The 25092-nt window shown below is 30.9% G+C and overlaps 1 protein-coding gene across 6 annotated transcripts in view; it reads right to left on the bottom strand.

Annotated features, from left to right (window-relative positions):
• Nucleotides 1–1117: 1117 nt before the first annotated feature.
• LOC124360502 (polycystic kidney disease protein 1-like 2) overlaps nt 1118–25092 on the bottom strand; it is a 35532-nt gene continuing 11557 nt past the window's right edge. For 3 of the 6 annotated variants that reach the window (XM_046814189.1, XM_046814191.1, XM_046814192.1), the window contains 13 exons: nt 23814–24026; nt 21566–21669; nt 19507–19621; nt 17363–17481; nt 16753–16882; nt 12716–12896; nt 10304–10447; nt 9278–9486; nt 8568–8653; nt 7986–8075; nt 6207–6392; nt 5683–5912; nt 1118–2019 (listed from right to left, as the gene is read on the bottom strand). In XM_046814189.1, the coding sequence (XP_046670145.1) occupies nt 1351–2019; nt 5683–5912; nt 6207–6392; nt 7986–8075; nt 8568–8653; nt 9278–9486; nt 10304–10447; nt 12716–12896; nt 16753–16882; nt 17363–17481; nt 19507–19621; nt 21566–21669; nt 23814–24026 (2476 nt within the window). In that variant the 3' untranslated portion in view covers nt 1118–1350. Of the gene's footprint in view, nt 2020–5682; nt 5913–6206; nt 6393–7985; nt 8076–8567; nt 8654–9277; nt 9487–10303; nt 10448–12715; nt 12897–16752; nt 16883–17362; nt 17482–19506; nt 19622–21565; nt 21670–23813; nt 24027–25092 lie in introns of those variants that run through there. The other 3 variants (XM_046814190.1, XM_046814193.1, XR_006922244.1) reach the window with 3 other exon arrangements.

The following is a 25092-nucleotide window of genomic DNA, read 5'->3' as shown; positions in this document are numbered from 1 at the left end:
GATCAAAACCTCCTGCAGAGAAAACATTAAGCATTGAGCATTGATAGCTAGGCTAAAGACTGGATGGGTGAAAGAATGAATTGTAGAAATTCAACAAAAATGTTTGCCAGTGATCACATGACTGTCACAAGTCTCAGTCCTGGACAGACATTTCTGCTAATCGATAATGTATGCAGATGATACATCTCTTCTATTTGTAAATAATTAATCACATTAATCAGCAGCAAACATTTTATCCTTGATAAATAAGGTACTCAAATGCTGTCTTTAAAATGACATGTCAAAAATCCGTTTAAAAACCATGCAGATACATTTTAGTACAGGACATGAGCAAATACCATTCAAATATTCATGATACTTTAGTGGAAAAGTCAAAACCACAGTCTAACCACTGTTCTTTTTTGGACAGATCATATAAGTATTTTGACCAAGACAATCTCACCTGGATTATAATCTAGTAAGAAGGATACATGTGGATAGGAGATGCAACACAGACAGATTAATATACAATGTTTGGATTCCGTATTTGGTATAGTACGGGTTAATATAATGTGGAGCAACATCTGAGGTCAATCGTAACAAATTCCTGGTCCTCTAGAAAAAAACTGTTAAAACATTCGCTGGCCAGATATATAAGTTTATATGACATACAGTTAACTGCAGAGAAACTTTTAACTGTCATCACTCTACCTTCTTTACAGTGTTGCCCTGTAGCTATACTCTGTGTAATCTTACCAACTGCCCAAGAACTAAGAATGTACACTCTTATTGCACTAGAAGAACAACTGGTTCAATTTCTAATAACATAATATAAAAAAACCTTCATTACTGGCTGCAAAATCATTAATACACAGCTAAAACCTTTGAAGGATGAGAGGAAACAAAATTAACAGTGTACTTTGGACCCACATGTATTCTCAATTTTGTTTAGCTTTTATAAAAAAATAAGAACAAAATAATAATTTCTAAAATACCATGGCATTTCAATATATTAATTCAAATTTAGAGGAAGCACCATTGTAGCAACTCTGCTATAAGTAGGTAGTATGTTGTATTACTCTCATATGTTGACTAAGTGGAATTATATCTGACACCATGCAATAAATCATTGAAGAAATCCATATTCATCTTTTTATTAAATTCATAGCCGTACATTTCACAGGAACAGGAAAGTCACTATGTAATTCTTACATCTAAACAAATAAAATGTAATTAGTATTTTTATTACTATTACTATATTTAAAGCTTAATTGGTCTTGCACGTAGGTATATCTCTATGTAGTGTTTAATTTTAATCAGTTATCATCAATGAGTATTGAAAGAGTAACTTTGAAAGTAAAAGTATATTCATTAAAAGAATTGAAGATTCACTCTTTTATAAGAAGATATTACAATAGTCTGAAAAATAACAATTGCTATGTAACAGGTAAAAGAGAACAACAGTGAAACAGTTAATATACAACCACTGGGAGATCTGCGTTGTTTCAGGTCAGTACTTGTCTCAAAATATTTAGTATCTACATTGTAAGCTAGATTTGTAGGACATATTGAGAAATTGATTACATGAAACTGTAACAAAAATATAAATATTACAACAAAAGAAGTCGTACAAAATAGTTTCTTATTTTTGTACAAAGTATAACATGCTGTTTTACACGTGTCAACTAAAGGTTTAAATTTCATTATTCTTATTGGAGCTAGACACAGAATCAAACTCCACAGAGTAAGTGAGACTCTTTGATAGTGAACAATATTAGAAAAGTAAAAGAAGTCACTGTCTCCGACTTGTTGGAAGATGTGCACGGCTGTAGATGATCTTAGTATTTTCGCCAATTCAGCAACAATGGTCACATCACAAAGACCGAACAGCACAAAGTCATATAAACCCCAAAAACTACACAGTGTTTCAGTAAGACCATTTCTATTTACAACTTTAACGGTATGAATGTTGAACAGTAACAACAAAAATCCAAAGATGGAGATAAGAACTGTGTGGAAAGAAAGATGGATGGTCAGAACCTGAAACAAACAAAATTTATTACTTTTGTTGCAGACTACAGCTAAAGTTTTGACTTGAAATGTATTGTTAAATATGTATAATTCTACTTGTTTGTATTAATTGTTATAAATCAGTTGTTAAACATTAATTATAAATGTAATTTTTCAGAACATTGTGCAATTAGTGAGATCACAGTAAGGTGTAGGCCACAGTGTTTATATATATACCTGTTTGTATATATATATATATATATATATATATATATATATATATATATATATATATATATATTATATATATATATATATATAATATATATACAATGATTTTGAATCCATACTTTCCTTTATACAAAATCAAATTTTCTATCTCTTTCTAAAATTTTAGGATAGGTAAACATCTGCAAAACAGGCAGTCATTTCCACAATATCATCTTCATTTAAACAAAACCTATTCCTGGTGATTAACCCCTTCACGGTTTTTGTTGTAATATTACATGATTGCGTAAAAATGTGCTACTGACGTATTATTATGCATTGTTCCTGTTCTATTCTGTTGTTTGACATAATATTGCATAAGAAACATTATTCCTATGGCATCCCCGCATTGCACAAGTAGTTCCACTAGATGTCAGCACTTCCTTGGTCCTCTTTCATGAGTGTTTACACCTTGGTGAATTCGCTTCAACCACGCAGTGCAGACAGCTACCCCGTGTTGTTGTTACATATCATCTGTCCTGGAGTATTTTATGGTTTTATTTCTAGCATTTACTGTGTACTGTGCCATGGAAATATCCGACAATAAACGTTTATAATTCCAGATTAATTAAATTTTGAGTTCTCATTATGAAAAAGGCACTTTTTGTGAACCAATAATGATAATAGAATAGAATAGAAAACTCTCTTCATTGCAGGAATATACAAACTCAATTTCAAATGAAATCAAACAATAACACATGATTAAAACAGTTCATAAATAAACAATAATTACTTACAACTAACAATAATTACTACTAAAATATATACTTTAAATATGTAAATTCCCGCAAAAGGTAGCCCTTACAGGCATAAAGCCCAATTATAAGGGAACCCTATGCTAAGGTTTACCTCCCCGGTAAAACGAAAATTAAATAAAATCCTTATATCAAATTGAATAAACAACAACTTTCATAATAAATCTAATATCTATGTAAAAGAGTCTGCCAAACTACAAATAATAGTGGTAAAATTAACACAAACTTATTACTTCTATCACAAAAAAATTGTATACATATATTATAATATAGTACTTAATTTTATAATAACAATTTACATAAATGTACCATTATATTTTATTTTAAATATACTAGAGCTACATACAAAAATAATACTACATTTATAAGGTTTGCGAAATAATATTAAAAAATTTTCTCTTAAAATCTATAGTTTTTAAAGATATATCTAAACTATTGGCAACATTGTTTAGCAAATTAAATGCCGTCAACATTGGTGAAGTGGCATGCCCCACCGTTCTACCATACTCCACGTAGAGCAACCTACTTGCTCGGCCTCCTCGTCTCGGCACATGCCACGACACACACGCCAGCAGCTCGGGGTCATCCACGGACCCAGACATGACACCCTTAAGAAAAACAAGGCTTGCGACCTTTCTCCTTACATCCAAATGATGGAACTTAAACATCTCTAAGAGCTCTACATATTTGACTGTGTAAATAGGATAAATACGGAATCCAAATAGGTACCTTAAAATACAAAGTTCTTAAAAAACGTTTCTGAACTCTTTCAATCATTTCAATATATAAAGCTGAATGAGGAGACCAGACAATACTTGCAAACTCAAGTTTTGATCTATCTAATGACTAATGACTAATAATGTTTCTTCCAGTCCAACAACATTCAATAAAATACATCTATAATAGTTTTTTATATATAACATATTTAAACTAATTTGATATATTTATATTAAACTAATGAAATGAGCAACGCATGAATTATTGTGCCTCTTATTTATTAACATTTTAAATAATAAACCAATACAACAGAATATTGAAGGATCTGACAAAACATAAAGAAAAAGGTACCACACAGATGGAGAGAGGGATGGAAAATGCTCTATTGCTTGTTAACCCTAAAATCAATAGAGCTATCTCTTCTTTGATCCAAGAGAAACCCATATAGATACCAAGTTTCAAGTTTCTAGAATCTATCTAATAAGAGTTACACAGCACAAATAGATAGACAATGACTCAATTTCAAGAAGACCCTGTCAGGTCCTTAATAACACAAATACTCAAATGTTGTTTAAGGAAGTTAAACAAGATAATACACAATGGCCAAAAAATATGCTTAAGTTCTTTATTCACTTTCCTAAGTTTTACTTTAAAAAAACAATATAAAAATTAAATAATATTAAAAAAGTTAGTAACTGCCTTTCATTAAATCCATACTGAAGTATTTTCCTCGCCATACTCCTGAAACTCGAATACTGGATATGACACGGTGTCAATCAATGCTACTCACTTGAATAAGATTGTCATCCACCTTCATTCCAAGAGAAATCACTACCATGCATTACCCATTTTCTCTGTATGAAATAAAATATTTTTCTCATGCATTTATTTATTACCTTTTAACAAGCATTATTAATAAAAACATATATTTCACCCAAAGCAAAAGAATGGATCTTAGAATGACAGGAAAATGTTAAATATTAAGTAATCAATTATTTTTTGAATGAGTACTTGTTGTATATCATGTTTCAAGCAGCTTTATAACATTTCTGGATCCATCCCTTTAGCTTACTAGTTAGTAATGCATTCTGAACATCAAACACTAAATTTAGTCAAATACACATTTTTTGCTAATTATTTGATAAATGTATTTTAGAAAAATAATATATTAGACTGATAATAATCTTGCTTGGACTCTAATTATGAAGGCTTCAAGACTGGAGGTGTTCAATAAGAAGAGAAATAAGACGTCAGTATGTCTGTAAGTGTCAGTATTTATGTAGTAGACGCTAAAATCCATAGTAAAGGCTGGTAATGACCTTACCTGGACTCTAATTTATTATGAAGGCTTCAAGACTGGAGAAGTTGTTCAATAAGAAGAGAAATGAGACTGTAAGTGTTAGTATTTATGTAGTAGAGGCTAAGATTCACAGTGAAGGCTGGTAATGATCTTACCTGGACTCTACTTATGAAGACTTCAAGACTGGAGATGTTCAATAAGAAAAAAAATGGGACTGTAAGTGTCAGTATTTGTGTAGTAGATGCTAAGTACCACAATGAAGGCTGATAATGAGCTTACCTGGACTCTACTTGTAAAGGCTCCAAGACGGGAGATGTTCAATAAGAACAGAAATGAGACTGTAAGTGTCAGTGTTGGTGTTGTATTAGGCTAAGCTCCATAATGAAGGCTGATAATGATCTTACCTGGACTCTAATTATGAAGGCTTCAAGACTGGAGATGTTCAATAAGAAGAGAAATGAGACTGTAAGTGTCAGTATTTATGTAGTATTAGGCCAAGATTCACAGTGAATGCTGGTGATGATCTTACCTGGACTCTAATTGTAAAGGCTTCAAGACTGGAGATGTTCAATAAGAACAAAAATGGGACTGTAAGTGTCAGTATTGGTGTTGTATTAGGCTAAGCTCCATAATGAAGGCTGATAATGAGCTTACCTGGACTCTACTTGTAAAGGCTCCAGAAGGAAGATGTTCAATAATAACAGATATGAGACTGTAAGTGTCAGTATTGGTGTTGTAGAGGCTAAGTTCCATGATGAAGGCTCTCATACGGATATCCAGCCATCCAGTGTCTATCAAGTCAGATATTATCCTGTTAGATTCCTTCTGAGTATTAGCTAACCTCATTATATAACCTCCACTGTGATAGGACTTTCCAGATTTACCTGTTGAGCATAAAGAAATTTGTAATACAGCAATCATGTCACTCACTTAATCACTCTTTTAATCCTCAAGAAATATTGTAACTCTGAAATGGGACATGGAAAATAATAAATAAATTTTCAGAAGATAACATAAATTGTCTTACTGTTTTTTTATAATAATTCACTGTCGGTTTCACTCATGACAAAAGAGTACTGAACATTAGATTTGTTACAGTTGTGATCAACTCTTTATTATAATAATATAAATGATAGCAAAATAAGGTAAACATTAAAGGTATACAAGATCATAATTACCATACATTGGTGATTCATTTTCCACTTCAATTGTATAACTCCAAGGTACAAGCTCCGGTTTATTTACAAATTTACTGACTGGACCCCAGTTCAGTCCATAGTTGCTCTTGTCTTCTGTTTTATCATTGAAGGCTGACAAGCACACAATCCCAGTCAGATTGAACATTTGACTAGTTGTACAATTCTCTGAAATAAAACAGTAGTTAAGGGGCACTTATTTTGTAATTACTATTTATGTTACAGTGGAACCTTGATATATCTGTCTGCCAATTTAACCTATATATAATAAATAACAGAACAAAAATTGTAAACCTCTATACATCAAAGTGTGTCCTATCTAAACCTTGATGTATCAAACCGCATTATATCAAAATTCTTGATAAACTGAAGTTTTACATTTCCCTTTGAGGTTCAATATATCAAGGTTCCACTGTATTACTATTCAGTTTTAATATAAATAGATTGTAGTTGTACTGAAAATACCACCACATGAGAGTTCACTTTGGATGGTTTGTTTATACCTCCTAGCTGAACTGTCACTGCATACAGAAAAAATCAATATGTTACTTATATTTGAGCATATCCAGGTCTCACAAGCCTTATTATTTTAACAAAATTAAACAAAGATGACTTTTCATTTGTTATAAGTACACACAAATAACTGTGATTTTGGTGGAAATCATTGTGCCATTTGTCAACTGCTGAAAGTTCTCTCCAGAATTTTTACTTTAAACAGTGATATATTAAAAAAAAAAATACTCTGAGATGTTTCAAACTTAAATTGTTAAATTAAAAGTGACATTAAATACTTTTTGAAATTCACATACCTAATTTTTAAAATATACTTTTCTTAAAATATGTTTATAGGAATTCTACTAAAAACATAAATTGTGAATACCATTGCACCAGGTGAATTTTATATTTTATTTTGTATGATTGTAATTAAATTTTTTACGTTTTACAGAATATACATCAAATGTTCTGGTTAGGGGAGAATTTAGCCAAGTGCTAGTTACATGTTTATTAAAAATTATTTCTTAAATTCTGTTTAGTTCCATTCTGAGCTACTTAATTGTTACATATGAAATAGAAAATATGTTTTGTTTTAAGGTAGAGGCAGATCCCCTCTTTTGTCTAATTCTGCCTTCCTGAAAGGCCACTGACCTGTGAGAGGCTCTCATAAAACAGAATAAGTTTATCAGAGAAGTGTTATTATTCAACAGTTTCGTCACTTGTTGAAGAACTGGCTTCTTGACCACCCATTTTACTCCATGACTGAGTTTTACGGATGGCGACAATCACAGGAATTTTGATCCTCTAGAAGAAACATTTTTCACCATTCTATTTACTATTGTTATTGATAGTATATGTTGTTTTTTATTAATTTATGACGCAAATTCTGTACTTAAAGTTCATGAATAAAGCATGCTGACTTCTGACTTCTGACTTCTAAGGAATAAAGTCGGTAGAGAACAAGGTCAAGGGTACAAATAAAAAGTGTAACAGTCACAGACAGGTTTTTAACTTGGGATATCTCTAATTCAGTACTGAAGTCAACAATCTTAGATTCAGTAACAGCTCACTTTTAGTTCCAGTCCTTAGTTTTTTTTTTTTTTATCAGAACATTATCATTCCAACAGAAACATTAGCATACCAACCATTCTCGGTGTTAATACAAATTATATGATTGTATACATTTTTTATAACAAAATTTAAAAGAGGAGGGTTTCAGTGGGCATTATATAAAATATATATTGATTCAAACATGTTTGAACTAACCTGGTCTAACACGTAATTGTCTGAGTTGTGGTACTCCTATCTGTCTGTGTGCAGCATCTTCGACCCAGCCCATAGCACCAAGTGTCTCTTCTGCAATACATTTATGTTTTTATGGTGTTATTATTGACATAATATCATTGTTAAAGGAATCAGAAAGAATAATAATTAAGGTTAATATCATTAGACCTAAACTTATGATACTCCGTATAAGGTATAATTCCAAATAATTTATTAATAAGTTCATTTTAGATTTAAACTGTGAGGATCTTTGAGCAATGTAAATTATTTTAAAATAAACTAAGTTATCTTAATTTTTAAGTGCTATTGGAATAAAAATGGTCTATCAACTGATCACAGATAATCTAAATCAATGTATAAATGCTAAATCACTGTTACAATAGTTTTGTTAGAACACATATCCCTATTTCTGCCTGTGTCTGTTGATTGATTTTAATTAGTATTAGCCATTTATATATCCATTATATATTATAATAAAATGCTGCAAACCGCGTTATCATTTTAATCGCCATTTGAAAAATGTGTTTCAAATTTAATTTAATACACACTACATATCTTACTTACCTGGAGAAGTAAGACTTGTTTTTTTGTTGTACCACTTTTCTCTGTATATGGCAGGAACAAGTGTACTTATAACATAATCAATGAGGCTAGAAATAAATTAAAAAATATTAAAACAAAATAAAATAAAATTAGTGTACAATCTTTCGGAGGGGTAAATGTATTTAGTGTACTGTATTAATAAATGACATATATTATTCTTAAATTGTATTGAAAAGAAATCTAAAGTATATTCTGATTTGTTACAACTCGCTTCATTCAGCTATATGGTTAGTAAACTAGTTTAATAAATCTCTTAAAACATAATAAAGCATTCCTATATATTAAAGCTCACATATTCCATTTTATTCCTTAGATATACTTGATGAAATCTCTGTATTCTATACTGCATATTTTGACAGTTATTAATAAAACACAAAGTGACTCTGTGAAAACAACACTGAGTTTAAAAAAATAAAAATATTTTAACATTTCCTCAAATACTACGATTAACTACACAGTTGTTACAAAAATATTTTTGACTAATGACAATATTATTTTCAATGGTGCATTATTTTCAATTCAAATAAGAGTGACTTTCTTAATTTTTTTAAAACTTCTGTAATCTATTTATTACATACCATCGTCTTCAAAAATATTTAAGTATTATTCAAATTAAGAGTTTTAGCAACTTAGTTTCTCAATAAAAGTTATAGCTACTAAACTAATTATACCTGGAAGGATTCGTTGCCTCTTGCAACTCAACGGCTGACGTCTTCTTGTTAGTTGAGAGGGTTGAATTAAGATGTGAGTTTATGTAATAATTCCTTTTTTTCCAAAGCTCACCAGTAATGTTAAACAAAACCAAAATAAAAAGTACAGTTCCTAGAAACTCTACAAAGTGTAGAATATTGCTTCGTCGCAAAGCAGATTTTCTCAGTTCCTACATAGACAGTTAAACGGATTATTGACGAACAGAACAATTTTAAATCTATGTCATTTGAATTTTTTTAGTAATATATTACACTAGATTCTAAGTATCACAAATAATTGTTCATTATCTCATATAAAAGTGCATTATCAGTCATTATCAATATAATTTGCAAACTAATTAAATCAGCACTATCTCATTTGCTTATTGATTTATTATAACTATTCTCATCACTTAATTAATTTTCTTAACTACATTGAAACATACAATGTTTTTGTGTTTTGAGGTCAATAGACATGACAAATGAACACGTAAATACATCTAGTAAATGGTAACTTAGGAGTAATTCAATACCAATAGCATCAGTCATTTTGAACCCTACACACAAGAACAAATTGTTCATTTAAAGGATGGTTTAAAAGTCACTTATTCAGAATTAATCATATTTTTTATCAAATATAACAGAACATCAACTATTTAAATCTATTAAATTTTGTTATATAGTAAAAACTACTGTGATTGTTGTTACCAATATTATGTAAAAAAGTAATATAATTTTAATATAACTTTCTAAAAACTGTTCATGTTCCTGATTTTATAAAATCATGGCTAATTAAATGTTGTATCATAAATATTGTCTTTTAATATGAAATCTGGATAAATTGGTATGACCATATTACAGTTTTTAACATTTTCAGACCATGAAACACACTAACTTTCATATTGGTGAAATAAGTATGAAGGAAAGAGTAAACAATCCCATAATGCACAACAATAAAACAATTATAAGAGTAGTTTAAGTTTATCACTAGGTGGGTTTGTATTTCACCTGCAATTTCTTCTCCGTCAGAGGTCGGTACATTGGATGTGACCTCAACTTCAGCAAATAATTAAGATGATCTTGATTTCCATATTTACTTTTTTGTGAAACAGCTTTAATTTCACACTCAAAAGTCATAACGTTATACATTTCCTAGAGAGATAAATATAATCAGTACAGTTATATGCACTTATATAATGTGAAAAATACATTATACTTTGTAGTCTTAAATCTGTATCAGTTGTAACTTCATTTTCCAATAACAGACAAGTGAACTCTTTACACATTAAATCTACAAAACTACATATACTCTATATATATATATATATATATATATATATATATATATATATATATATATATGAACAGATTAAATAATGAATTCTACTGTTCAATTAATTATTGTAAAGAATCAATTCATCCTGTACAAACTATTAACTGTAATAGTGCTGTAAATTTTCATTCCTTAATTTATTTGACTCCCTGCACTCCTGCAAGGAGGTCATACTCCCCCATCCTTCAATGAAGATCAGCTGGTGTTCATCATATAAGATCATATAATCAACATGTTCCTAGTATCTCTGGATTAAGTGACAGAATGAGACAGAATGAGGCATCATCTTCTCACTACAGAATAACTTCTCGTTCTACGGACATACATTAAGTAACCTTCAAAATGGAGGTCAATAAGAAACATTACATAAACAGCAAATTATTCTGTAATATTCCTTTGATAATATTTGAAATTCAAGAGAAAGTCACATCTCTGCATTCCATCTTACATTACTGCTTTGAGATGCTTCATAATTTGACTTCAAAAGCAAGATCATCTTGGCCCTAAACATAAACAATGAAATATTCTCTCTTGTCTCTAAGATAAGTACTGAACATTGGAAGAAATTTCTATCTTTGCACACTACCTTATATCACTACTTCGAGATGGAATACACGTAGCCTCCAAATGGAGGTCATCTGGTAACAAATCATGCAATTTTAAATGCTCCTTAGATTAATAGGTTAACTGACAGATACTGGACAAAAATTTCATCTCTACCCTTGACTATCTTGTTGCTTTAAGGTCATATTACGTGATCTCCAAAATGGAGGTCATTGGGAAAAATATATAATAGCATACTACACTGTACTATCCCACAAGTAAAATCTCCAAAAGGGTGGTTACCTAGAACCATAACGCAAAAGCGACATTTTCCCTATCATCTCTATGGTAAGTGGTGGGCTTGTCTCGCTGCGTAAGGATATAATGCACTTGGCCTCAAATCAGTGCTTTTTAGTAAACAAACAAATAAAAAGAAGAAATTAAGAGAATTAAATAGGCATACTACTATAAACAACTAAATAAAATGTACACTACTAAAGGCTGAGACCATCAAAATGATATTGTCAATTTGTAAATCATAACCATAGACACAGACTCATTTGTTTTTACAGAACATTTTACAAAACGTGATTTATTTACACATACATTTTAAAAATTACTTTTCTTTTATATATGAGAACTTTGTAGTGAATATACTACTATTCAATACAATCAACCATATATATTTTTTTGTAGTATATCGATTATAAGGATCTCTTGGTAAGTATCTATAGTTCTCATTAAGGAAATGATCTTATTTAGTTTTATATGTTTATTTCTTTTTGACTGTCAAACACACACACACACACACACACACACACACACACACACACACACACACACACAAAACTTTTCACTATCTGATGGTTAGATTCGTTCTCTCGTTCACTCATCATCAATAAAGTAAATAGAACTCAATGAAATACAAGTCAAAAACCAAATCTCAATCTCAGTAGAAAAAGAACAAGTCCTGTCTGTGACCATGGCATGAGCATGTGCTCAATACTCTTGACTTTGGTACTGTACAATCTCTCTCACTTACTGTTTCGATTAAATCCTTGCACAAGCCAGGGGCCCATGTGGATGGGTAGAAATACGTCAATAACTAGACCAGTGTCAGCACATATTAGTCACAAAAAACATGATCAATCTCAATAAAATCTTAGTACTGGAATTGTATATGTTTATTGGTAACAGCAATGTTTAAAAGTTTGTTAGTTGAACTTTATTTAAATCATTCCAAAAATGTAAAAAATTGGGTATATAAGTAATTAAATGCTACTTAAGCAAGTAATAGATAAACATTTTTTATAACGATATATTACTTGAAAATTTAATCAAGTAATGATTTAGTGTGATTAATAAGACTGTAAAATGTACAAAATATTGAAAATAACAAATTATTGGAAAAGACCAATTGCAACAAATTACATCTGACAACTAAGTCGCCCATGGAGACCAAATTAATATCTATGATAATATGACCATTAATGTCTTATAAAACATGAAACAATTAAACATAAAAAATATATAATTGTACTCACCCCAAATGCAGAAGATATAAAGGCGAAAAGAATAATCCTGATAGGAGCACTAAAAAATATATTATTTATGAAACAAAATGATGCTGACGTTACCCAAAGCTGGCTGACAACTTTTCCCAACTTTAGGCCATACAAAATTGTCAAATACCCACTTCCCCAAATGAAAATCTGAGAAGTAATCCTGAAAAATACATGTCATCACAAATTCTTATCTTGATCATTTTTGTATTTGCTTGAAACAATACTAATTACAAAAATATTACTTATAAGGTATTTAATATTGCAATATAAAATTATAAATGTTTACCAATCAATAGACAATAGACAATAGACAATATACTTTAATGACATATTCTTTGAGAACAGTACATCGAGTCAGTGGTCATTAGATTCAGAATCAGAATTTTTTTTCAAGAAAAAATCCTAAAGGAAATTTTGTAATTACATTTTATAATTTATATATAGTTTTATCAAGTAATTAGGTAGCATACTTGAGTAGTGTGCATATTTGGGTTTCCACCCAACCCAAAACCCTACATTATAACTATTGTATACAAAGGTATTACATGTATTTAAACCACGAAAAGACGATGAAGGAAACAGGATTTTTCCGGACATTTGCCATTGTTCAGTGAAACAAGAAATCAGTAACACTACGTTTCGAGATCTGCAAACCTAGTTTGTAATTATGTATTCGGTTAGTTCTTTACCTGAAGAAGAGATCAGATTGCAGATCTCGAAACGTAGTGTAACTGATTTCTTGTTTCACTGAACGATGGCAAATGTCCGGAAAAATCCTGTTTCCTTCATAATCCTTCCATCGTCAAAAATAACCTTCAAAGCATGAAAAGACCATTTAATACATCTAGAACTAGTACCATATCAGATCGAGTTTGTTCAGGAAGAGTTGCTGAACGCCAAGTGTTGGATTGTTATAATATACTTTGCCTGATGACATCAGAGCTAACATTTCTATTAAATACAATAAACAGCAAAATCTTAAAGTTTTATTTGGTTTAAACTACATATACTATGGATGGTAAAAGCAAGATAAACAGAAAGGTGATAGTAATATATTCCGTCTAGTATAAATTTATATTGATTCGGATTTTGAAAGCATTTGCTTCTAAAGGTTTACTAATATACAATGAATGATATACTCGTAGTTGTCATTAGTATGACAATACGGTTGTACTCAATTACATTAATTTCACAATAATATAAATATGCAGTAACCTGAAGGTTTTGTGCTATGTCAGAATGGTATTACTACAAGTTGAGTCAGCACACTCATCTGCGGTGTATGGCGGATGAACCAAGAAACCTAACTTCCGAGGAACCCCAAAAAATTGGAGAAAATAATTTGTAACACCCAAAAATACCCCAAAATGGCGGTTTTGGAGAGGTAGTATTTTCAAATGTAGAAATACCTTTACCCTATCTCACTTTAAAGGATTCACTAGTAATTAAAAAGTTTTAATTTATTTCGTTTCATGTATACAGGAAGCCCAAAATTTTAAAGTTGTATGGTTCACAGTTTTTTTTTTACTGTTATCTTGTTACAAATTTTAACAAATTCCAGTTTTTACCAAGGTTACCAAAGAAATACTCTTTATAAAAATATGTTACAGTTGTCACATTTCAACACAATTCCAATTTTTAAAATAGTTCTAATTTAGGATATTAAAAATTATAAAAAATCAAATAGCAAGGTATGACTTTCATTATACCTACCTATCAATAGCTCTCTTAGAAACTAAAAGTTTTGTATTTAAAATTTATCTTTATCTTGGATAGTTGAATACATATACAATACAATACAATATATACATCTACATCTAGTACACTGTTGTGTTCTACGGTTATTAAAAAGTGTATACCACTTGTTTTAAAAGCACTTCCATATATACTGAATGCCAGCTATATCCTGTGTTTGTGCGTTCAATAACTTTCTACTGGTATGGATAGCTTATCTTTAACAACTACTGAACCCTTTTGAACAACTTATGAAGAAATGATGATATATGATAATCATGTCTTATCACATTTTATTTCTTTTAGTTAGTCAATCAGTTTTTTGTCATGTACGTATATTTGTTGTCTATCAAATATGGCATTCACCCATGATGAAAAGCTTTCTCGACGTTGATAGTGAAAGGTGAATGTTTACAGAACTGTATTGGGAAAGGTATACCAGTCACCTACCAACCCAGATCCCAGGATTTAACGTGTATAGACTTTTACATGTGGGTAAGGTTGAAAGACTTGGTTTTTGCATCAAGGCCCATACTTGAGAGGACATGATGCAACGAATCGGATTACTGTTCGATCAATGAACGGAGACAAGGTTTTAGGGGCTGTAGAAAATTTCAGTTCCAAAGTAGAACCCTGTTGGGGAAACAATAGATTACATTTCGAACATCTGTTTACAGAACCCTAAGTAATAACACAATTGCTGAACCGAAATATTTGGAACCAAGATAATTGTAGCCATTATAGTTACTAAAATTACAGCATCTAAAGGAGAAGAAGATTTAAAAAGTAAAAAATTAATAAATTAAGAACCTACAGGAAATTAAAACGCCATAGTCCAACAAAACTGCTGAAATATCTGTAATATATTTTAATAATGAGTACTTCTATAGTAACCTTAGATAAAAGTTTTAGAATTGATAACATTTTTACAAATAATACTGAGTTTTGTATATATATAACTAGCTGTTACCCGCGGCTTCGCACACAATCTTTAGAAACGTCCTTATATTACTTAGTAAAAGCAATTATGCGCGATTGGCCGTGGGTAACAGCTAGTTCGTCAATACATTCGTAGTATTTTATAACGAAAACTCTTGATTTTCAATAAAATACCAATATTACAACCAGATACCCAGTTACCCACGGCTTCACACGCGATTTCCTGCAGAAAAATTGGGACATAGGAGGCATATTTCTTTTGAACGTCCTTATTACCCTTCTGAGATAAATAGTCACTGAAAGATACTCCAAGCTCATGAGCTCCAGATTTAAATTTTAAAACAGTCTCAATATGCATTTGTGAAATAACTGAAATTTTTCTCTAATATTCTATGATTTTTGTATACAACTGAACTATATTAGCCCAGCGTGGACAGGAGTTAAAAGTCGAATTCATTTGCACACATACGATGTAATAAATGATGGCGCTCAATGTAATTTTGAAACGAAAATAGGCATACGTATATTAGGTACATATTATTACAGTCTAATGATTATGAGCTCCAGATGTTAAACGAAATTGCGTATGGTTTTTATTTTAGGCTTTGCGCGTGTATTACTTCTGGATCGAATTATTTATACTCATATATCTGATGGCATTATTGAGCTTGCTTTGTTGTCTCGATCGAGAGAATATATTGTATGCACGGAGTTCTGAGAACTTCTGTAAAAAAAATTTTAAAAAATCTAAGGTAGGTTTTATAACATACTTTATATTTGTAGCCAACGTAAGATAGTAATTTTGATATCTGCATTGCTCTTCTGATCAAGCACGAGCATGGTTTATATTAGAAAAATATTGCAGTTAAAGGTGAATTTTTACGTAAGATTTGAATTGTATTATCTGGATAGTAAAGTCTACATGCTTCACAGTGATTGCAGAAACAGTTGAAACAAAATTTGCTGATTCTCTTAAGCTTACTTTATGCTTTCAAACTATAAATGTAAAGAAATTTAAAATCGTAATTAAATTATATAAACATATTTGTTTGTCGCATTATATATGTTTACAAACAACAGCTGATTAAATTTGAACAGGCTCTTTCACTTAATAACATATGTTTGCTGCAATGCATTTCTTACGGGTATTTCCGTAAATTTTAGAGACCAGTGGGGCGGAATCCTGAATCGGGAACGGGATAAAAAGTATCCTATATCCTTCTCCCAGTCCTTAGCTACCTCCCTACCAATTTTCAGCCAAATCGGTTCAGCCGTTCTTGAGTTATAAATAGTGTAACTAACACGACTTTCTTTTATATATATAGATATATATTTGTACATACCAACCACATTTTGCCCACCGTTTCCTTCTAATTATTGATTCTGGAGATTCTTTACCAACTATAACAGGAATCAATGGTTTTCCTTTAGCCAATCCACGAAGAACCTTAGAAAGTATCAGTGCAACAATACCTGTAACAACAAGCTGAACACATTTATCAAAAATATGTTTTACATATTAAATAATGAAGTTTTGGGCTCATAAATATGAGCCTAGAGAAAAATTGTTTTTGTACATATACAGTTGGAATCCTGCATTTATAAATTAAACCATATTAATATTTCAAGTGTTATAGAATACATCTACTGCTTTTAACCACAGATGTATAATAGAATCTATAAGTTCTATTATACATTGATGCTCAGTAGGAGGAAGGACAATTTGATTTACACAAACAATTTACCAAAAGTAGAAGTGTTGATTTTCTTTACTGTTAACACCATTATAACAAAATTGCAGAACATTATATTTTAAGTGATAAAAACATAGGCTACATAAAACAAGGTTTTAGTTATTTATACTTCAAGTTGCAAATACATCATTCCTCTGCAGTTAGCTTACGAGATACTTATGTTAATGTATAACAATACATTCTACAGAGTTCACTTTACCTTTTTTCTTTGTTCTTGGTGTATCTGTATTTTCTTTCTGTTTATCTTGCACATCAATTGAAACATTTGAGTACGTTACTACCTCTGTGGATTGCGCTGATTTTATAACTTGGCTTCGTCTGAAAATATTTGCAGCTTTATATACATTATGCATTTGTATGTATGCAAAACTACGGAGAGAGGTATATTCGTGTGTCCTTAAGTTATTAATGGATGTAGTGGTAATATATGTTAACGCAATTAAGCTTTACAGTGTATCGAAATGTGATCAAACACAAACATTCTACTATCTCGCAAAGTATTAGCGGTCTGATCTGACTGAAAAGGTACACGGGTATCTCAACTCATTGTCATAAAATTAACCAAGCTTCAGATGTTATAATTTAAGATTTTAATATGTTTTACTGACTTTTGGTCGAATGTGAAAATCAATAAGTTGTTATATTACTTTTATATTAAAACAAGCAGCTACGCGTGGCTTTGCACGTAACATCCTGCTGAAAAACAGACAGCGTTTGCATATTCCTTTCAAATTACTTTCCAAACAAACACTCGTGAGGTAAGTGGCAGTGACTGAAATATATTCCAACCTCCTGATCCATTGCAGATTTGAGTTTAAAGAGTTATGTTTTGGGGATATAGAGTCGGAGAGAGAAACAGTTTTTATAATAACCTGTGAAGTAAAAAATGCATGTCTAATATTCCATTTTTTTTTTTTAATAGCTCCAACGACTTCGGTAACATTTGAACTGTTTTAAACCATTGTGAAGAAATCCTAAAGTTGAGAAGTACTTAGCTTTTCAGTTAACGCACTTAAGAAGTAATAAATGATGGGGCTCTGTAATTTTGAAATGGAAGGGGACATATTTTAGGTACTTGTCAAAACAATGTCTGGAGTACGGCAACTCTCCATCACATATCATAAAATCGTTATGGAATTTCCATTTTTGTGAAATGTAATTTACAGTTTTGCGCCTGAGACCAAAATGTTTACTATCTATATTGTAGAAACAATAGGACAATGTTTAAAATAAGCAGTTCCCGACGCCATTGCTTTCAAATACACATTTTTAAAAAATCATAGTCAACGAAAACAGATGAATCAACGTGAAATAAATTATAGAAATCACCACAATAACCTAAATATCAAACAAATAAAAAAAATATTTTTGAATTATTGCTTCTATTAACGTTTAAATGTATGGTAACATCAATAAGAACGTGAAGAAAGTAAAATGGTAATAAATGCTGATTTAAAAACTTTAAAATCTATATACATTATTAAAAGAATTTCTTGTTTTTTCATCAGTTTAGGTATTTATTAATTTATGAGTGTATTTAGAATAAATATAATCCCTTACATTCTATATGTGCTTTTGTAATTTTAGATACATCCAAAAATAAGGCTGTACCCACAAGCTTCTAGTATTAATCTTATGATAATGTATTTCAATTAAAAACAGCTGATTATTAAAACACGTGTGCTCAGGAAGTTATTCTGAATGTACTAACCAACTTATATCAGTTGATCTGTTGTAACATCCATCATTAACCAATCATCAACTAACTTATCATCTTATTTCTTTAGAATAGAATAGAATAGAATAGAATTTATTTTTGAAAATATTACAATAACACATTATATACATATCTTTATAATGGTTTACACTGGTTTAAATTAACATAAAGATGTTGAAAAACTCAATACTTGGCTACATTTTGATTCATAAAAATCAAGTGTAGTGATACAATTTTTAAATTTTTTTAAAAATTTTATAGTAAATACTTTAACTTTAGTAAGATTTTACACTTTAAGCTCTCACTGTATCAGTCACTAAAACAGATCGTTAACCCAAGGCATTTCCTGACAATGACTTTAATATTCAGTTTCTACGTGATAGTAGTACGTGCCATCTTTCTAATTATATTTCTACAAGCCGTTACATTCAATTCATAGTTGTCTTCTGTAAATAATAATTCAAATCCGTTTAGGAACTCAGTGTAAAAAAACACGAGTCTATTTAAAAAATAATATAGTTTATGTATAACGTGAAAATAAAAGGCCAGAAATTATTAAAATTAGCCGATTAACTCTTTAGAACTATGGGCAGTTATTTCTGCATGTTATAAGAAAATGCTCTTACTTAAAACATGTGAAGACTATTGAGCTCAGTACGAAAGCAATGATTGCACTTTGTACAGCAATGATAATCTGCCTTAGCTTTATTTCATAAGTAGCTTCATCCTCAATAGCACCTCCTGAAATAAAGTTTTAAGTTAATTAAAGTCAGCATTAGCACATATAACTTATATAAAATACATTAGTGGAGTCTGACATTATCTCTAAAATTTGGATTCAAAACTGTGAGGAAGGAAGTACTATAAAATCAAAAACAAACTAAAAAGCACCTTCTTAATTATTGAGTTTTAATCTGTTTTTGGGAGTATGGGATGAAAAAATCAGTAGAATGTTACTTAAAATGTATTTAATCTAAAGCAAAATGACTCCATGAAAATAAAATTTCTGTCAACTAATTTGGTAACCAGTAACAAACATATTTACAAAAAGGTTTGCCTATCTATACTTTGTAGGTTTGAGTCAATTTTAAATGCATTCACTCAGGCTGTGTGGTATTTAAAAGTAAACATACTGTCTATATTATCTACAATATGAGTAAAACAGGATATACGCATTTCTTTTGCCTCGTATAGCCCTTTACTCACTTTATGTTTCACAGAATACTTGTCCGACGTTTATTTTTACTATAATCCATCACCCACCCAAATTGAGTAGGTACTGCTAGAAATGCATGATCGTAATTAGTGTTGTCACACTATTAACTTTTTAATTATTCTTTTTAATATTGCAAAATTTGTTCTCCAGTACTTACTTTATTTGAAAAGCATTATTTTTATTTATATAATTTTAAAAAAAAAGTACTGCCTGAAATGATTTTTATCAAGTTTTTACAAAGTTATAAGAATTGGAACACATGTAAACAATTTTTTCTCAAAACCTCTATAATTACAACTAACAAAATGGGAGCCGGCCACCATATTGGTATATTGAATATATGCCATTGACTGCATTGTTCCTTAGTTTATATTTAAAGAACATTTACTTGAGACTTATAGTCATTGCATTCAGGAATCCCCTTAGCAACTAAATAAAAATAGTATATGCACAATGATTACAATAAGCTTACGAAATAATTACATTAAGTTCCATTTTAAACACATTACAAGCTTTAACAACAATATAAATAAGTTTATTTATCTTGTAAATAGAGTTAGGCTGAGCGTCTCGGTTCGGCCAGACTTTTCAATCTCTCAAAAAGCTACTTCACTGTATCATATAGTAAAGGCGAGTTTACAGCAAAGTTGACAAAAGATTGTTTGTAGAAAACTAAAAGGAGGTCTTCTCAAATTTAGAGTAAGAACTGGGAAACTTGTTGCCAAAGAATTGGCAGTAGTGTCAAGGATGTCGGACGAAGACGAAATTTATTTTCGTCTGCGGCTGCCTGTACCATAAAGTTTAATTAGTTCACTGGTTTTGGTCCTGGTCCTCTCGTTTTCCATACAGCCTTCCATCCTGACACAAACAACGAAAACACACACGAAACTACCGAACACATCTGCTGCTGAAGTACACACGTGGGTTAAGTGGGGCGGGGTGATACTATTATACAAAGTGCACAGTAACAAATCTTTCACTTTTAGTTGTCAACTTTCTTTATCTTTATCGACACTCCGCGAGAAACCAAAATTGAGTGGAAGATTTGTCTCTCTACAAGTGGAAGACAGAAATAGTTACCGTATTTTGTATAAAAAGTAACAAATTGCCGTAACTTGTAGAAAACTTAGTGGACGACTTTGGTGTAAACTCAGCTTAATACTAACAAATAATTGTAAGTTTTTTTAATATTTATTTTTGTATTGGAAATATGCAATAAGAAATGATACGACAAGCTATGAATATTATTTGAGTTATATGTATGCTATCACTAGTAACAATTGTGTGGTATCGTGTAAAGGAGGGTTGTGAAGAGGAGAGTCGCATATCCAAAAATTCATTCATAGTAAGCATATAAAGAAGACATTTTACGCTTCTTAGAACTGCATAGTGTTTTTATTTGCTCCTATGAATAGCTATGAGTCGACAGGTGTTGTACATTCTAGGCAGCTTCATCTACGAGTACTTACCTTTTGCAACTCCATAGAACATGATACCAGTTAACAATGTAATCATGATGACGCAGAAAGCCATAGTCAAACGCTTACTTTTTGATACCATTGCTCTAGGGTGGCTGCAACAACACAATAGGAGTATGAAAAGTTATTACTACCGTATTTGAATTCATATTCCAATGTGAGTGCTTTAAGATAAAATTAGATGTAGCTTTATCCTTAATAGATTTCCTTAATGATACTGCTAAACATAATTAAGATTTAAGCGGTCTTAGATTGTTCTGCTGTATTTGATAAATATACACGGGATGCTCACACAATTAGAGGTAATGTATACAAATGTACACTCTATTATTAATTATTTATTCTTTTGTGTCTCGTAATGTAGGGGGTTTTGTTAGAGGTAATGTATACAAATGTACAGTCTATTATTAATTATTTCTTCTTTTGTGTCTCGTAATGTCCGGGGTTTTGTTAGAGGTAATGTATACAAATGTACAGTCTATTATTAATTATTTATTCTTTTGTGTCTCGTAATGTCGGGGGTTTTGTTAGAGGTAATGTATACAAATGTACAGTCTATTATTAATTATTTATTCTTTTGTGTCTCGTAATGTCGGGGGGTTTTGTTAGAGGTAATGTATACAAATGTACAGTCTATTATTAATTATTTTTTCCTTTGTGTCTCGTAATGTCGGGGGTTTTGTTAGAGGTAATGTATACAAATGTACAGTCTATTATTAATTATTTATTCTTTTGTGTCTCGTAATGTCGGGGGTTTTTGTTAGAGGTAATGTATACAAATGTACAGTCTATTATTAATTATTTATTCTTTTGTGTCTCGTAATGTCGGGGGTTTTGTTAGAGGTAATGTATACAAATGTACAGTCTATTATTAATTATTTATTCTTTTGTGTCTCGTAATGTCGGGGGTTTTGTGGACACATAACGCATACAAAACATCAGAATACAGGAAAGTCAGCTAGCCTACAGTTAAAGAAACAAACATGAAATATTATTTCAAAAATCAAAAGTACTTGCAAAATCGTCATAAAATTATCCAGGAATAGTGTGAGAAATGTTGGAAATAAACAACAATAGAAAATAATTGGATTGTAAAAGACAGCATCATATTATTAGAAAGCTGACAGCCTGTGACAAAGAGCCTGTATTGACTGGACTTCACAACACTGGTCCGCCCTTAAACTTCTAGTTAAATACTAGTATTTACAAAGCAAGATAACTTTTTATTTCTGTTATCTTTTAATTTCGGGTTTTATACACAAAGCATGGCACAAACACATTTAAGTGATCGGGAATAACTTTCGGAACGATGAACGAACGCAGGTTGGACGAATATTAATCGATTAAAAATCGATATATTTTTTTATGTTTTGAACGTGTTTTGATGTTACGTTACTTCTGATAACAAATACTCTTTTTGGTTACAGTTTTAGACAAATTATCACAAGGACAACCTGAGATCTGACAGAGTGGCCTTTGTCAGATTTCATAAATGTCAGAGAAAAGCATGATAGATCTATAGATGACATGGAAAAAAGATGTTTTGTTAAGAGACCACGTTGTCCTCCTCCATAAACTAATGGATATATTCTCGCCTCTCTAACTGAGAGATCACGGGTTCAAATCCTGGGGAAGTTCATTAGGCATAGACACGATTGATAGTGTATTTTGAGAATAAATACGGTACCAGTGTAATAAAATAAATATCAGTGTACATCAAAGCCAGCGTAGCTTAAAGCTGAAGCTTAAAAAAGAAGGACGAAAAAGAGACAATGCTGTTCTTTTACTTTGGTTTTGTACGTACAGATGTGTGAAAATTTGATTATTTAAATGTATTACATCAACTAAATACATCAACTCATAACTTCCGACTTATTAATAGTCATTTAATTTATATAGTTAGATTAACTATAAAACACGTTTTTATAAATATTTAATTTTAATATGTCTACTTTTAGACTTTTGGTAGAATTGATAAAATCACTACGGGTTGCACATGGACTTGTCATTCCGAAAAAGTACATATTATATAATCTTGTCTTGTGTAACAGGATCCCAAACTCTCCTTTACACGCTTATGACCTCAGCCTCTTAGTTCACTGAATTCACAAATAAACCTAATAATGTACATGTGTTACAGTATGTATTTACTGCAAATTTATAAATACTTGTAGTTATAGCATTTGGAGTAAAAAGGTAAATTATCTACAAAATCTCGTAGGACGATTCATATACTTACGACGAGAAAATGCTGAACCACAAATGCTTCTCCTGTAAATTGCATATAATATTCTGAACTATAACACGCTTCCATTCGAAAACGCCATCGACACTTGAGACATCCACTACGATTTGTGTGTACTCCCCCGGCCACACGGACAGCCATTGCTCCACCACAAATGTGTAACCGCGATTGTGTGATATGTCAAACACTATTATTTTCTTGCAAAACCTAAAAGGTAACATAACAATTGATTTTAAGGTAACACTGACTGCACTATGTAGAGATGAGTACATATGAATATTTGTAATGCTGAACTGTAAGGTTTGACTAAACTAGCCGGTATAATATTATCTTCCCACTTAGTGCAGCGTCTGAAATCTGACACTGGCACAAACTGACTGCTGAAATCTGGTGTCCACGTCAGTCTGAAGAATGATTATGGAGGTACATTGTATGCTGCCATGAAAGTGGAAAAGTACAGACAGAGGTAATCAGTAATTACGAATGATAACATTTAGAATTGCAGTGTTGGTGGTAATAAGAAAAGCATGTTCATCATTGTGCAATGCATGCTGCCATGAAAGTGGTAAAGTACAAGTAGGTGTATCCGGTAATTACGACTGACAACATTTAGACTTACAGTGTTGGCGGTAGTAACAAATTTCGGTTCGCTGTGCATTGAATGAGAAGATAGAATACTATATTAAAGCACTCTAATCACTTGCAACGAGAATACGCTACCTTTGATTTCAGAGAAAAATTCTCAAAAACCTAACGCTTTATGTGTTATTAAACGTTAAATGTGTCGTACTGTTTCATTTCCAACCAATTATAGTGGTTTAATAGGTATTTGATGGGGTTATTTAAAAAAAAAATGTGTTACAGTCCCTAGGTTAATTAATTTTTATGTAATTTTTAGGAGTATTTGAGGAAATGAGTATATGCATTTCATTCCATTTACTCATGTACATATTCATACTTGAAAAATTTCTTAGAACTTCATTTGACCATATTCCTGTGAACCGTGTTGGTAGTCTAAATTATTACTTAATCTGTGTTCAATTCCTTGTTAAATGGCAAAATAGCGCTCAATTTATCCTGCATTTAAAGGTGACATTTTATTTAAATATGCGTTGTGACCATATAATTTCAAAATTCATCCAACCCAAGACCTATATACGTTTTATACTACAGCACCATGAAAGTACCACAGTATATGTATTTCATTGTGATGGTAAATCCTACTATTTATGATTTGAATGATATCTTGAGTTTTAAAATCAATTAAACATAA

Source organism: Homalodisca vitripennis, chromosome 4, assembly GCF_021130785.1.
Source record: "Homalodisca vitripennis isolate AUS2020 chromosome 4, UT_GWSS_2.1, whole genome shotgun sequence".
Taxonomy (NCBI): domain Eukaryota; kingdom Metazoa; phylum Arthropoda; class Insecta; order Hemiptera; family Cicadellidae; genus Homalodisca; species Homalodisca vitripennis.
Note: the sequence above shows the minus strand (reverse complement) of the source record. Positions and strands in the feature narration are given on the sequence as shown.